The sequence below is a fragment of the Chaetodon auriga genome, chromosome 7 (assembly GCF_051107435.1).
Source record: "Chaetodon auriga isolate fChaAug3 chromosome 7, fChaAug3.hap1, whole genome shotgun sequence".
In the NCBI taxonomy this organism is placed as follows: Eukaryota; Metazoa; Chordata; class Actinopteri; order Chaetodontiformes; family Chaetodontidae; genus Chaetodon; species Chaetodon auriga.
The window spans coordinates 8636613-8650307 of NC_135080.1; the positions used below are offsets into that span (position 1 = coordinate 8636613).

The 13695-nt window shown below is 42.8% G+C and overlaps 3 protein-coding genes across 7 annotated transcripts in view; 1 reads left to right on the forward strand and 2 right to left on the reverse strand.

Moving 5' to 3' along the window:
• Positions 1–421: 421 nt before the first annotated feature.
• On the reverse strand, positions 422–3316 carry thyn1 (thymocyte nuclear protein 1). 2 transcript variants are annotated; one of them, XM_076734945.1, is made up of 8 exons: positions 3236–3316; positions 2246–2304; positions 1993–2159; positions 1838–1906; positions 1084–1176; positions 899–994; positions 668–818; positions 422–575 (listed from the first exon to the last, which is right to left on the reverse strand). In XM_076734945.1, the coding sequence occupies exons 2-8, from the start codon at positions 2292–2294 to the stop codon at positions 529–531; spliced, it is 672 nt and encodes a 223-aa protein (XP_076591060.1). In that variant the 5' UTR covers positions 2295–2304; positions 3236–3316; the 3' UTR covers positions 422–528. The 2 variants fall into 2 exon arrangements, with proteins under 2 accessions (XP_076591060.1, XP_076591059.1); XM_076734944.1 differs by lacking the exon at positions 3236–3316 and adding an exon at positions 2968–3090.
• Positions 3317–3488: 172 nt separating this feature from the next.
• acad8 (acyl-CoA dehydrogenase family, member 8) lies at positions 3489–6967 on the forward strand. 2 transcript variants are annotated; one of them, XM_076735979.1, is made up of 11 exons: positions 3489–3638; positions 4219–4319; positions 4440–4609; positions 4769–4878; positions 5008–5084; positions 5186–5323; positions 5449–5584; positions 5768–5865; positions 5971–6123; positions 6216–6318; positions 6461–6967. In XM_076735979.1, exons 1-11 carry the CDS (start codon positions 3521–3523, stop codon positions 6514–6516), a joined length of 1260 nt encoding a protein of 419 aa, XP_076592094.1. In that variant the 5' UTR covers positions 3489–3520; the 3' UTR covers positions 6517–6967. The 2 variants fall into 2 exon arrangements, with proteins under 2 accessions (XP_076592094.1, XP_076592095.1); XM_076735980.1 differs by having other exon boundaries at positions 3496–3638; positions 4056–4319.
• A 103-nt stretch (positions 6968–7070) lies between these two features.
• esamb (endothelial cell adhesion molecule b) overlaps positions 7071–13695 on the reverse strand; it is a 41735-nt gene continuing 35110 nt past the window's right edge. For 2 of the 3 annotated variants that reach the window (XM_076735975.1, XM_076735978.1), the window contains exons 5-8: positions 13320–13364; positions 9804–9926; positions 9559–9688; positions 7919–8517 (exon numbers count right to left, since the gene is read on the reverse strand). In XM_076735975.1, coding sequence (XP_076592090.1) covers positions 8049–8517; positions 9559–9688; positions 9804–9926; positions 13320–13364 — 767 coding nt within the window. In that variant the 3' untranslated portion in view covers positions 7919–8048. Of the gene's footprint in view, positions 8518–9558; positions 9689–9803; positions 9927–13319; positions 13365–13695 lie in introns of all 3 variants that reach the window. The other variant, XM_076735976.1, reaches the window with a different exon arrangement.

A 13695-nucleotide genomic window follows, 5' to 3' on the forward strand; every position in this document is an offset into this window, starting at 1 on the left:
GAGCCCAGTCCGGCGGAAGGACGGTCAGTGATGAACATGATTCATTGTCATCATTGCAATCAATAATGGCCAAAGAATATGAGGCCACATGAACAGTACTGAAGAAATTAAGAGTTCTGCTTGATGTCAAACACCTTTTGTCTTCCCACTCACTTACTCATCACTGGATGCAGTACGGTCTCTTATGCTGCTATACACAAATTACAAGGTGAATAATGGCAATTAGACAAGCTGTCATGAGGGCAAAGCTCAGCCCTTGTCAACATTAAATCTCATATGAGCTACAGTTTATATACTGCTGCTGTCCTGTGTCCAGAGCTTGCTGTGTTGAGGTTTTGCAGGCAGTGGCCGAAGTCGTCCCACAGCTTGTATTGTATGTATTGTTCAGAGGTAAAGGTTAAAAACTGGATGTGACCCATAATTTGACAAAAAACACATTTAATAATATTTATGAACAAGAAATAAAAGTGGTACAGGACTGTGATGTAAGTTGCTTCATGACATCAGTGTCAAAAAGCATCAGCTGGTCTAAATCGGCTTTTTATCCTCCAAACTCAGGATAAAGTCAAACTCCTCTGCAGAGAAAAAGAACAACTAACTATAATCAGGAAGAAGGCACAGAGACAACAGCAGGATGAGTAACAGCAGCACTCCTCTTTGGACTTACCGGAGGTTAGGGGCTGCACAGACAGTCTGGCCCTCGTAAAAAGCGCCATGTCCTTCAGAGGCCCTCCCCCGCCGCGATGCTGCAGGTGGTACTTTTTCAGCTCGGACAGAGGAAGAAAACGCTTCGTCATTCTTTGATACTGGACGTCGACCTGAGAGAGACGAAAACAACATCAACCTTCCTGCTCGGTTGTTACCGGTAACTGTTCCTTTAACTCCTGAGTTAGCTTACCATGCTCCACTTGGGGTTGTCTGGTTTGCTGGTGGCATCAAAATGGACGTCCTTCTTATCAAACTGCGTGTGATCCACATACGCTTCCTTCACGATCTAAAGAGGGGAACACAGCTGAATGTCAGGCCTGTGTGCAGCTCCGTTCACATCCAGAGACCATCACCAGCAGGCAAACAGGGACTCACCTTCATGACTCCTGCTATCCCCGGGTCCTTGCAGTTGCTGTGGTAAAAGAAGGCCAACTGCCCGTTTTTCATCTGCCTCATAAAATTGCGCGCCTGCAGACGATTGATAATTTGGAGGAACAGTCCAGCAGAGAGAAAACAATCTGCACAAAAAGCCTTTTCAGAGTGGCATTGTGCCGCGGCCTTATTTCAGGTATTTTCATTACAGGGGTCTGTTGTGTGGCTCACTGGTTCCCATCCTAGAGGGTGCCAAAGCTTCACATGGAGCCCTCTTGATTTTAAGAGGCATAATAAAACCTTTTGGTAACACTTTATATTAAGCTACACAGATTCACCATTTTAGCATGCATTTTCATAGCATAGTCATTATAAAGTATGTATTCAATTATTATTCTGCATGACCACATTCGACAACTATTAGGCCATTTAGAGTTTTCCCTCAATAACCTCCTAATTACTGCCTATTGACAGTGAGTCCTTCATTAGAAAAGGACACAGGTAAAACAACCAAAGAGGCGACTGAGCAATAGCCAAGCATCACAAATGAAACCAAGTACAAATGACTGTTAAAAATAAAAAATACTTAATACAGAAACTGTATAAAAAGCTGCAAAAAATATCAGGAAAACTCATCTTTTATATAATATTCAGAAGAAATAATCACCCAAATTCATCAGCTCTCTGCGGTTATTGTTGTGCACTCAGTGACAGAAAAGGGGCCCTTAATCAAACAGGGTGGGAACCACTGCTCTACCTGATAATTGCGGACGCCGTCCCAGCAGCTAGTCTGTTGAGGCAAAGCCTTCAGGTCCTCGATCCCGAACTGCAGAATGAAGCAGAGGCATCAGATGAGAGCAGCTCGCTCACAAGAACAGCAGGCTGTGGTGACGAGGCGTCGCTGCTCTGTACCTTCATGTCGATCCCGTTCTCAAAGCGGCTCTCGGGCTCAGACTTCATCAGCCAGTGGTGGTACTGTGGAGGACCAGCAGGGTCTGAGCTCGCCTTAGTCTTTACACCTGCTTTGCTTTTACCGCCGGCTGTTTCTTTTGCAGAGGAGCTTGTTTCACCATCGTCGTCTTTGTGCAGTTCAGGAGATAATGGTCAGTCATTATAAGTCAACACACCAGACAGGAAGTTTTACTCTGTGATTTCATTTGCTTACCTGAATTAGCTGCTCTTTTAGTCACTCTGGCCTTTTTCTTTGGCGGCATCTCTCACAGCCTAGAAACAGACGTGTTAAAAACATGAATCATCCAGAACAGGGCTGGCTGAGGTAACTTTAGATGGTTAGCAAATTAGGGTCTAGGTGTATTAGACTATTGTGAGAAATGCTGTTATACAACATCCCAGCAATACATCCGACCATGACGAGGTCATAAAGTCCAGTTTTTCTTGAAGCCTTTTTTTTAGTTAGGTGTTGTTTATGATTATTGTGGAGGATGTAGTTTGTGGTGCTGTTTAATTTGATTGCAATAAACATTTTCACCTTCATGAGGAGGTTTTGGTTTTAGCTATAGGTGCAGCGCATGCATAGACTGGCAGCTGATTGGATAAAACTATTATGACGTGAACCTAAATACTCACTGTGGCGTTCTCTGAGAGAACAAACGTATCTGACCCAATTTAATCTACTTTCCTCGTGTTTCCCCTTCGTTTGTGCACTTGTATTCGCCACTTAAAATCTAAACGATGGCCTGAAATGACCTGAGGAACACTTCCTCTTCATCAGCATCATCAGTCATGGATCACAGAGATTAGCTTAAAGGTTTAACGACGCAACACAAACACCTGCGAAACTAAACGAGTCTCACGGCTTGGAAGTAATGCAGCTTATAATGCAGCTCTGGTCAGTAGATACCCTCTATAAACACTGATAAATCGTACCTTTACCAAATCGGTGCTTGGAGTGGGTGGTCGGCCATCAAATCCCGCGGAAAATGCAGGACATGTGACGTCAACAAACCTATCGGTGCACTTCATTTAGTTACCAGCTACTTCCGTTTGTGTTATGTTTGCTCTTTAGCGGATGTGGAGCGGTTAACCAGAGGTATATTTCTCAAAACAACGAGCTAGTCTTCATTGTGTAAGTCCTTTCTTTTGTAAAACCACAAAACACTGCTTGAAAACCCTTCTGATAAAGCATACATCTCACCTTTATGTCGCGTTTCCTAGTTTTTCAAATGTGATATCTTCTTCGCCTCATGTAATGAGCTCGTCACCGCCTCCTGAGGCCGGAGGCCCGAAAACACCAAGCGGTACTTAAACGTCAAGGAAAGGCACAATTGTAGTTGATTTTTTTCCCCATAACGGTCACAAGGGGGCAACAATGAGCCCATTACAGGCTCTACAACAGATTCCGACCAGTGACACTCCACTGACTACATTTCCCAGAAGCAGCAGCGGCTGTGTGACATAACTGAACACAGTTGAGGTAAACATGGCGGCTATCGGACCTTTAAGCAGAATCGCCAGATTAAGCTCCAGCATCTGCAGGAGCCATCGTTTAATTTTTCACAGAAGCCCACAGAGACGAGGAATAGCTTCATGTATCGACCGTAAGTCTCAGAAACTGTTACGTTTAACGTTAATTTATTTGATAGCAGTGTGTCGTGCGAATGGCACCGGTGTCCATACCTGGCGAATGTAACTTTGTTAGCTAACAGAGCGGTGTTGGCTTTCATTTTTACAGCTCTCCAGCAACCAAATCAACACTCTGTAGACCCTCAATAAAACAAGACAGTCACAGCCCATTCAATGCTTTACTGTTAAAATGTCCCAGTTTGGCTGTCATTGGTTACTTTGGTTCCTCTTGGTCCTCCAATCATGAGGCAGAGGCAGCTCCACACCCCTCCTTGACACCGCCCATTTTCTTCGGCAGCTTTTTTGAAACGTCTGGAAGTGTTAGCAAACCTGAGATGGATAATTTAATACTTGAATGATTTATTTTCCGTGGTTTTCTCATTCGTAGATAGCTTCCTACTTTACATATGACCCAAGGGACTCCAAAATATCTGTAACCTTTAGAATGACTCACTGCCAGCTAAGTTAATTTAAAAGTGGCCATGCATATATGACACCTTTATCTGTGCAAATTTCATCCATATGTATCACGTGTCCTCTGCTCTTTGCTGACAGCTGCTCATGGACTCACAGATGAACAGAAGGAGTTTCAAAAAGTGGCCTTTGACTTTGCAGCCAATGAAATGGCTCCACACATGGCAGAGTGGGACCAGAAGGTATGTTGGAACAAGACATATACACCTGCACCCACATGATCCTGAACTGTGAAGTGCCTGAATGGCTTTTCTTTAGGTGTATGAATGTGTCACATTCCATATGTCATCATCATTTTCTAGGAAGTGTTTCCAGTAGAGACGATGCGAAAGGCAGCCCAGTTGGGGTTTGGTGGGATCTATGTTCAGCCCGATGTTGGAGGATCGGGTCTTTCTCGGCTGGACACATCGGTCATCTTTGAGGCCTTGTCCACGGGATGCGTCAGCACCACAGCTTACATCAGTATCCACAAGTATGAGCCGCTTATATGGCAATAAAGGCATTTTCCTGCAATTAAAACGTAATGAAAAACTATGTTGTGACCACTCCCTCTTATAACGGCTAACATAATGATAGCTATGACATATATTTTTTTTGCCTGGAAATTCACAGTATGCTGCTCTCTTTGCAGCATGTGTGCCTGGATGATCGACACCTTTGGTAACACTGAGCAGAGGGAGAAGTTCTGTCCTGACCTCTGTTCGATGGAAAAGTTTGCTTCCTATTGTCTCACTGAGCCGGGTCAGTCTTCATATGTAAAAGAAAATTTATTGCAAATTAAAGATAATTTGGTTGATTATGGAAGTTTTATTTTACATCTGTGCTGTTACTCTACATGTTTGCACTTAATGTACATTTCTTTGACTTTAGGCAGTGGAAGTGATGCTGCCTCACTTCTGACCACTGCACAGCGGAAAGGTGACCATTACATCTTGAATGGTTCAAAGGTAACTTCACACCCGTCTATGCTCACTATGTAACTATAAGCAGTTCTTTAAAAAGACAGCAGTTACCCAGAAACATGTCTCGACTCCTCATGACTTTTCAGGCCTTCATCAGTGGAGGAGGAGACACCGATGTTTATGTTGTGATGTGCAGAACCGGAGGTAAAGGACCAAAAGGCATCTCTTGTGTGGTGGTGGAAAAGGGAACCCCAGGCCTCAGTTTCGGCAAAAAAGAAAAGAAGGTGGAGTCCACTGGTGTCGGATTGTTGGATTTAATTCTTTTGCTCTGCAGCTACTGTCAGCAGGTAACCACTAGATGGCAGAATTAAGTCATAATCCGTGAACTGTTTCTCAATCTGTTCTCCAGGTGGGTTGGAACTCCCAGCCAACCAGAGCGGTGATATTTGAGGACTGTGCCATTCCAGTGACCAACCGGCTCGGTGAGGAAGGTCAAGGATTCACTATCGCCATGAAAGGCCTGAATGGAGGCCGGATTAACATTGGTGAGGAGGAAAACACTCTCCCTCTATTCTGCAACAGTTAATGATACCCAGATATGTTGTTTTCCTAGAACTGGAGGAAGTGATTGGAATCACCCTCATAATAATGATTACTGAATAGAGATATAACATTTACGTAGACGTGCTTTTAAGTGACATATTTTCTATATAAACACTCGCCCACAGCATCCTGTTCTCTGGGGGCAGCACATGCCTGCGTACAGCTCACGAAGGACCATCTGTTGGTACGGAAGCAGTTTGGAGAGACGCTCTCCAACAACCAGGTAAGCAGCTCACATTTTTACAGTCTGTTCATACAAAGATCCAGTGAAGCAAGATCCAAAGTATTCAGCCACAAGTTCGGCCAGTGATATTCGGCTTGTGTGTAGTTTCTTCAGTTCAAACTGGCAGAAATGGCCACCAAGTTGGTTGCGTCCCGTCTTCTGGTGCGCGAAGCAGCGACGGCGCTGCAGGAGAACCGGGCTGATGCAGTTTCTCTCTGCTCCATGGCCAAGCTCTTTGCCACAGATGAGTGCTTTAACGTGAGTAATACTGAGTAATAATGGTATTTATTTTCATTAAAAAACACATTTTTGCACTTGTTTCACTTTTATACTTTCTACTTACATAACAGATCTGCAACCAGGCTCTTCAGATGCACGGTGGCTACGGTTACCTCAAAGACTACGCAGTGCAGCAGTTTGTCCGGGACATCAGAGTGCATCAGATCCTGGAGGGTGAGCTTTGAAACTGTGACCTTTTTCTGTATGTTTTACACATCAGATTTGAATACGATTCATTTCCTTACATTTAAATGGCTGTCATGCAATGGTTTTGTACAGTTTATGTGACTCTTGAATTCTTTTGTTTACCCTAAAGGCACAAATGAGGTGATGAGGATGATCATATCCCGAAATCTACTGACGGAGTCATGATAAACCTTTGTCCCTGGATCTTCAAGTGACTGTTAGTGACCATATTGATTTGGTCTTCACCTCTGGTTTGTTACTGTGTGACTGGTTTCCTGAAATGCACACTGCATCATAGGTTTTCTAAAGGATTGGGGGTAAACCGGTTATTTTTTTCCGATCCTTTAAAAGGATAAACACCAGCTTCAGTGTTAATGAAAGGGTGTGGTTGTTCTGCTGTAAATCACACATCTATATCACATGCAGTGTGAGCATCTCTGTCCCTAAAGTGGCCTTTCGGATCATGTTTATCTTCATAGTTACTGTATTGTTAGTCTGTTGTGTGTTCTGTCGTATGTAAAATGGCTCCAGAAAAACATACTGTGTGCCAAAAATGCAAATATATTAGTTGTTGAAATGTTACTTTGCAAATTCTGATCATCACACTCCAAATAAAATGTCAGCTTTCATAAAAGAACTCAGCCTTTTTATTGGCACCCTAACTGGCAATTATTTACATTTAACATTAACTGTTCGCATGAGTAATTATATGACTCTAAGTCAGTCATGCTGAAACCAAATACTCCAGAACACTTTATTGAAAAAACGGTCAACAATCAAAACTCCATTAAAAATGCTACATGGAGCCATTCAGCATGAATACATCACTGCCACAACATTTGCAGAGTTTAGTATACTTACAAGAAAACAAACCAGACCATCAGCAACCACTCTGCTCAGTGAATGGCCTCGTACACGTACAGTAATCATAGAAAGTTATTCAAAGCACCTTTGAACAAAAGAAACCGTCAACTTCAACAATGTTGTACTCACTATTTTGGTTACAGTCCATCTACTGTAAGAGGCGATATCCTCGTAAAGCATGTTCTCTCAGCCGACGTCAGTGTCCTGAAGCCATACCGACATTGTTCCAGCAGGTTCAATAAACAACCTTTACGTGAACACAAGTAAATGTGGGTCAAAGGAAAGCGAGACGTTTTGAAAGACGACGTTGAAATACCTGAATTGTGATTTTGCTGGGTTTTTGCTCTGAACTAGTGCAGTTAGCCTGAGAGAAGCGACTGAAAACTGAGCCTTAGGTACAGTGATGTACGAATGGAGTTATAAAAATGTATTTCTATTTGCTTTATTCTTATACAAATGCAGCCAAAACGTTATGTTTTGCATGAACTGCAAAACTCCAAGCAAACTGAAGTGGTCGTTATGTCTTACTGTGTCCTGACACACTGCATTAACCCTCTGAAAATAAAAGGCGTATGTATGTACGCAACCAAAAAATCTTTTGGATACTGTTTTGAAGCTCTCTTCGTAAGTGTGTAATTAAAAATATATTTCTCTTTAGTGAGCCAGAACTCAGCATACAAAAAGAAACAACAAACTGAAGGGAGATTCTGTGCAAACCGAGCACAAACCACCTGTGAGACATTTTCTCCTCTCGCAACCTCTCGGATCGTCATGGAGAAGGCGCTTCTCCATTTCAAGGCATACTTTCTCTCCACCGCTGTCCCTTTGCTCCCCGTCTGAGATGCTTCTGCCGGCTACACCAGCGAGCCGGCTTGGCTTTGAGCAGGCACCATGACGGCGACAGCTCCCATGCGTGTCAGAGTGGAGGAGCTGATTTGGGGGGATACAGTGAGTGGGGGCGGCACCTGAGGCTGTGCCCCCGCAGTCCTGTTGGGGATGGCGACCGCGGGGCTCCGTAGAACCTGTGGAGGGCCCCCGTTTGCGCTGGGCGGTCGCTTGTGTTTGCGCGACGGGGTGCCTCCGATGTTGTACCCGGGAAGCCCCTGTAGCGTGTTGGCTTCGCCGGGTCGCAGCTGGTAGGCGTTGATGACCGAGCTGTCTGACGCCGATGTGGGGGAGTATGGGTAGTGGAAGTTGGGCTGGTGGGGGTCTCGGGGTCGGGGACTGGTGGCTATGGAGGACAGCGTGCCGTTCTTGGATACGATGTCTGAGCCGGTGTTGCTCTTTGCCCAGGACACTCGCTTTGGTGCCTGAGCATCCTCCCTGTGGCAGAGAGAGGAACGAGGGTCAGAGAAAAGCAGAGAAAAAGAGTGAATGAATTATTGTTAAATAGGTGAAATAATACATAATCTTAAGTGAAGGCTGCCTTTAAATACAATTGATCAAACAGGTCATAATGTGTCGAGATTCACTCAAAAATATAACAGACTCCAGTTTCCTTCATTCATTATGTTGTATTATCTGTCCTAACATCGGCTTGTTTCATTCATAAACAGACCTTCTGCCTTTTCTTGCTAATAACATGTATATATTTTATTTTTTTATTGCATTCTTCTCAAATAATCAAAACATCAAAATGATAATTATTAAATGCAGGAGAGACTGTTGGTTTTGACTTATTAAAAATGCAAGAAGAAAACATGCTCGATCGCCCTACTTATCTGTGAATTTAATGGATCTATGCTTCCGGCTGGTGGTGCCCTAAATAAATTGAGAGATTGAATAGAACTGAGTAGAGCCTGTGCCTTTCCTTCATTTTGCCTACAAATCTAAAGAAAAAATCAAAAATCATGAAAATGTGACACTCAAGGAAAGTAGTGCTCGAGTAAATTTACTTTGTTTCTTTTAAATACTGCAAATAAAGAACGTGTGGTAGCTGCTACAGTCTGTCACAGTGCAGATTATTACTTCAATACACAGGTACACTCTGTGGCCACTTTATTAGGTACATCTTTACAGTCTAATGCAATCCAATTCACTGCTCTGCCATAAAATCTACTTTTATGATGCATGTAACTGTTTTATTTTTTTTGTCAGAGAGGTTTTAATTAAATCATATGTCTCAGCACTGAGGTCTTAGTGACTGTGTTGTACGAGACTGCATAATATTCAGAGGTTTCTTACCATAGTGCAGTGCAACACCGCTTTTAACTACAACCTCATAAAACATAAAATTGAATTGACTGACAACGTTGCCAAATCCTGAGCATCGTGAGCTTCGGTAACCTTCCGGCAGGGCTGTTGTATTGGGTTGTACAGGTGTACCTAACAAAGTGGCCACTGAGTGTTCGGTGAAACTCTTACTTGATCTCGTTGGCTATCTCCTCCTCAGTGTCCCGTCTCCTCCTCAGTATGAATATGAGGAAGAGCGCCATGGCCACCAGCCCCACTATCGACCCCAGTGTAGCTGCTGCAATCATGCCTGCATTGGAAGCTGGGAAACGGATCACAGGATTTGCACTTAATGAGAGTCACATATAAAAAATGCAGCGGTCAACTCACGGCTGGTGTAGTGGAGTGAAAATAACATTTTTTTACTGTGTACGTACAGGTGATAACCTCCAGGTTAATGGAGCAGCTGTCAGAGCCGGCAGTGTTGCTGGCTCGGCAGATGTACTTCCCTGACATGCTTTTAGTGAGGTTGCTCAGCCTGAGGGTGCCGTGTCTCTCATCTGCAGAACAACCACACAGTTACACACACATCACAATCATATATTCATGTGATCTGGACACGTGGGCTTGGTACAACTAGCCAGGAAAACTATACAGGTTGACATTTCATTGTTATACTGGTATATAACACATGAGGGGAATACGCTGTCAAAGTGGCAAACGCAAACCAGTCATAAAACAATGTGATGCACTAATCAACTGGATGGAAAGGAACCAGCAGCACCATCATTTGACAGCAGGAGGTCCGAGTGTGTTTAAGGGTTTTATCATCAGTGCAGACTGTTTTTGCCTGTTTTACTCTTAGATTTGTATTATTTCCGTATGCTGGTGTTTGCAAAAAAAGTGTAAACTTCTGCACTGATTTCTGACTCCTGTGATTAATCTTCATTTGTGTAAGATGTCTTGTGCATCACAGACTCATCTATCATGATTCAAGATACCATTATTGTGTGCAGCACATCGTGGTAGTGTTGAATCATTAGTTACTGATTCCCACCCTAATCCAGAATTTAATCCACTATTGGCCCGTATCCAGTACCTACAGTACAGAGGCTGGCACTGGTGCGATGCTCTGCAGATGACTCTGCAGTTTTGCGACATAATGATGTTTGTCTGCGATTTTTGTTTGGATATTTCTCACACCAAGGTCACGACACAGCAGTTAAGTGTGTGTGCACAACTGGGCATTTCCATTCAACACAATCTGCTCATCTTGGCACATCTGGCTTTAAAATGCTGTGTTGTTGCAAACAGAGTCTGCAGAAAAATAAACAAGGTTTATGAAGGACTTATCACAACAAATCCTCTGAAATCCAATCTTAGACGTCACATCCCAGCATGTCTTCATCTGATGTGTTTCTGCTTTCGTGGGGATCGTTGGGAAATGAGAGTGGGTGTGCGCCTGTTTTGGGGAATCACTCATAAAGTACTGCGCGAATGAGTGGGTGTCTTCTAAGTGTTTGTGTGCGCACTGTCCTCACAAAGAGAAGAGTAATGCAGAGTAATGCAACCCTGGGACTCATCCAAATCATCCTAGATGAAAAGTCAAGGTTCACATCATGCCAGCAAGCAACATATTAATGCAGGAGACCAGAAAATCCTTAACAATCATTGTGTCCAAACAGCTGCCTTCATCCCAAACTTTGGGTGAGTGTGGTGTGTACTGAGCTTTGTGATATGTCTGCACCATCTGCTCCTGCACCACCAGGAGCCAGGAGGGTGTATGCAGTAAGCAGGTGTACACACACAAAGCTGTCACTTAATGTAGATTTTAATTAACTAAAACAAGTTGTCTGCTGTAATCAAGCAGGACTCATCTGTGTCAGTCTGTTCCTCAGTCACACGATTAAAAACATCCAAATATACAAACTTATTAAAATTGAAAGTAAGAGGAACTGAGGTTCATTAACAGCTTTATTGTTCAGTATGCTTCAGAAATCAACACAGAAGTGCCAAATCAAAACAGTAGCAGATGAGTGTGATATCCACCTGTCCCTCTCTGATTATTTAATCCCTGGCCTTGAAAACCAGCTGTGAGGAACCAAACCCAATAGTGACAGATTAGCAGAACATCAGCCTGACGCGGAGCTTGGAGCGAGTTCAAGCCTGTACAGTGATCAGATCTCTGCTGGAGGGGATCTGACGTTACAGTAGGCTATAGGCGCTGCCTCATATCAAGACAGCATTACTCATATCACCCTGTCAGCACTGCAAGGTCAATGAGCAGCATTTGTTAAAGCCCTGACACATGACACGTGATTAATGTAAATCAGCAGCTTCTATATGAAGCTGGAATAGTTTGCCCCCTCACATGACATCGTCCAGGCTACAGTGGATTAGTTTCCATCATTAATGTAAAAAGTAAAAAAGAAGCACACATTCACGTGTCAAGAAGACATCTTTTAAAACAGAAAGGAATCAGAAAATGTAATTTATGCTTTGCCATTTATTTCATCTTGCAGGAGTAAACTACTAAAATCTGCCTTCTAATGGACACAATGTGGAAACACAACTGAAAGAGGACTGCACAGGACACATCTGCCTACTGTCTCACTGCAATTTACTAGAAAAGATGCGAAGATCGAATTACGTCTGTCGGACAAATGGGCTAAAACAGAAAGATAGTTTACAATGATACAAAACAATAACGTATGGTAGGTTTTTCCTAAAAAACAGACTTACTCGCTTTGTTGCCAAGAGCTCACAGCTAGTTAGCTTAGCTTGGAAAACAAACAGCTAACAAGCTAACTTGGCTCTATCTAATGGTTAAAAATCTCTCTGCCAGCCCCTCTAAAGCTCACAAATAAGCATGTTATGTCTTGTTTGTTTGACCCAACATGCTGTAGTTTTGTAGGTTTTAATTAGTGACTTTTAGCAAGCTGAACCCACTAGCCTGGCTTTCTCCAAAGATAACCAAATTTGCAAATTTGTCTCCATCCATAAAAGCTTAACTTTACTTAAATTAGCAAGGTTAATTAAAACCTATTAAATGCTCGGCTTTTATATAAATATGACAAAGACGATATAACTGTTAATTAGTGAACTTCAGATGTTTGATAGATTCATTTTGTTACTTTTGGACAAAGCCAAGCTAGCTGGCTAAGCTAACTAGCTCAATGGTATTGGTATTGATATATAGGTACTGTCATTTGATCTAGTTAACACTCAGCAAGGAATTAGCATATTTTCCAAAATTGAAACTATTCAAACCAATTAAACTTCAATATTTTCTGCTAACTGACTGATAATTTCAGCCCTACCATCGACTCTAAATATTGATTATGTCCTTTGGTGATGGCTGAAAGTTGATGGTTAAAATATTAGTGCGCATTAAGCATCTTTGTAGACTCACAGCAGAACATGCTAACTGTATGTCTAAATATAGCACACAATGAAAAGATGAATAAATGCAACAGGATGACATCTAATACAACACACACACGACAAAGATTTAAAGAACAAATTCAACCCTTCTTTGACAAAGTAGAAATATATGCAAAATCCTCATTATGGATATATTCAGTCTCTTATTCCATATGATTACACTGAAGATAAACTGCCACCTGCTATATTCAACATGCACATTTCCTGATGATTTAATCAATGAATGTGCCAAGAGAATGTGAATTCTTAAGGTTAAGTGGGATTATCATCTGGCTCGACACTTATGCTAAGCTTTTTTCTCCTTTTTTGATGGTAATCGTTTCTAAAACCTAATCCTATAAGCATTCTTTCAAATTGGGTTGATTTTTTTCCTTTAAAGCTTTTCTACAGCTTATGGCTGTGATTCGAGGAGGGAGGTGTTGCAGAAACTGCGACTCCCCAGGATGTCAAGGTGAGGGTGGGACGGATGAGGGGAAATAAGAGGAACATGTATGAGTGAAAACCCTTACCCATGAACCCAAGGACAAGCAAGGGCTGCGGGCAAGATCTCCATTCTGGGTTTTTGTGCAGAGGGAAAGATGGCAGAGAGAGAGTGAGCATGAATGAGGAGATGCAGACTGATGGGGAGGGGTGGTGGCAGAGTGAGATGCGCTGCACTCTCAGTCCCAAATCCAACTTATGCCTCTTAGAGGGGTTGATCAAGTAATGACATGGGGCTTGTTAGATTAGGCACCAAGGTCAACAGGAAATGAGGAGTGTCGAGAGAGGATCAGAGCAGAAAGAGAGAAAACAGAGGGAGAGATTGCTGAAAGAGATAAGCAGTGATAGCAGAGTAAGGTTCAAGTGTCATAGAGAGAGAGAGAGAGAGAGAGAGAGAGAGAGAGA

What these genes read in the sequence shown, in the direction of transcription:
- thyn1 (XM_076734945.1), bottom strand. Translation starts at nt 2,294, where the DNA reads ATGCCGCCAAAGAAAAAGGCCAGAGTGACTAAAAGAGCAGCTAATTCA. An exon ending in TAAAAGAGCAGCTAATTCAG is followed by an intron (nt 2,160 to 2,245) that starts GTAAGCAAATGA and finishes AACTGCACAAAG; the next exon opens with ACGACGATGGTGAAACAAGC. An exon ending in ACGGCGTCCGCAATTATCAG is followed by an intron (nt 1,177 to 1,837) that starts GTAGAGCAGTGG and finishes AATCGTCTGCAG; the next exon opens with GCGCGCAATTTTATGAGGCA.
- acad8 (XM_076735979.1), top strand. Translation starts at nt 3,521, where the DNA reads ATGGCGGCTATCGGACCTTTAAGCAGAATCGCCAGATTAAGCTCCAGC. An exon ending in TGGCAGAGTGGGACCAGAAG is followed by an intron (nt 4,320 to 4,439) that starts GTATGTTGGAAC and finishes ATCATTTTCTAG; the next exon opens with GAAGTGTTTCCAGTAGAGAC. An exon ending in ACATCTTGAATGGTTCAAAG is followed by an intron (nt 5,085 to 5,185) that starts GTAACTTCACAC and finishes ATGACTTTTCAG; the next exon opens with GCCTTCATCAGTGGAGGAGG.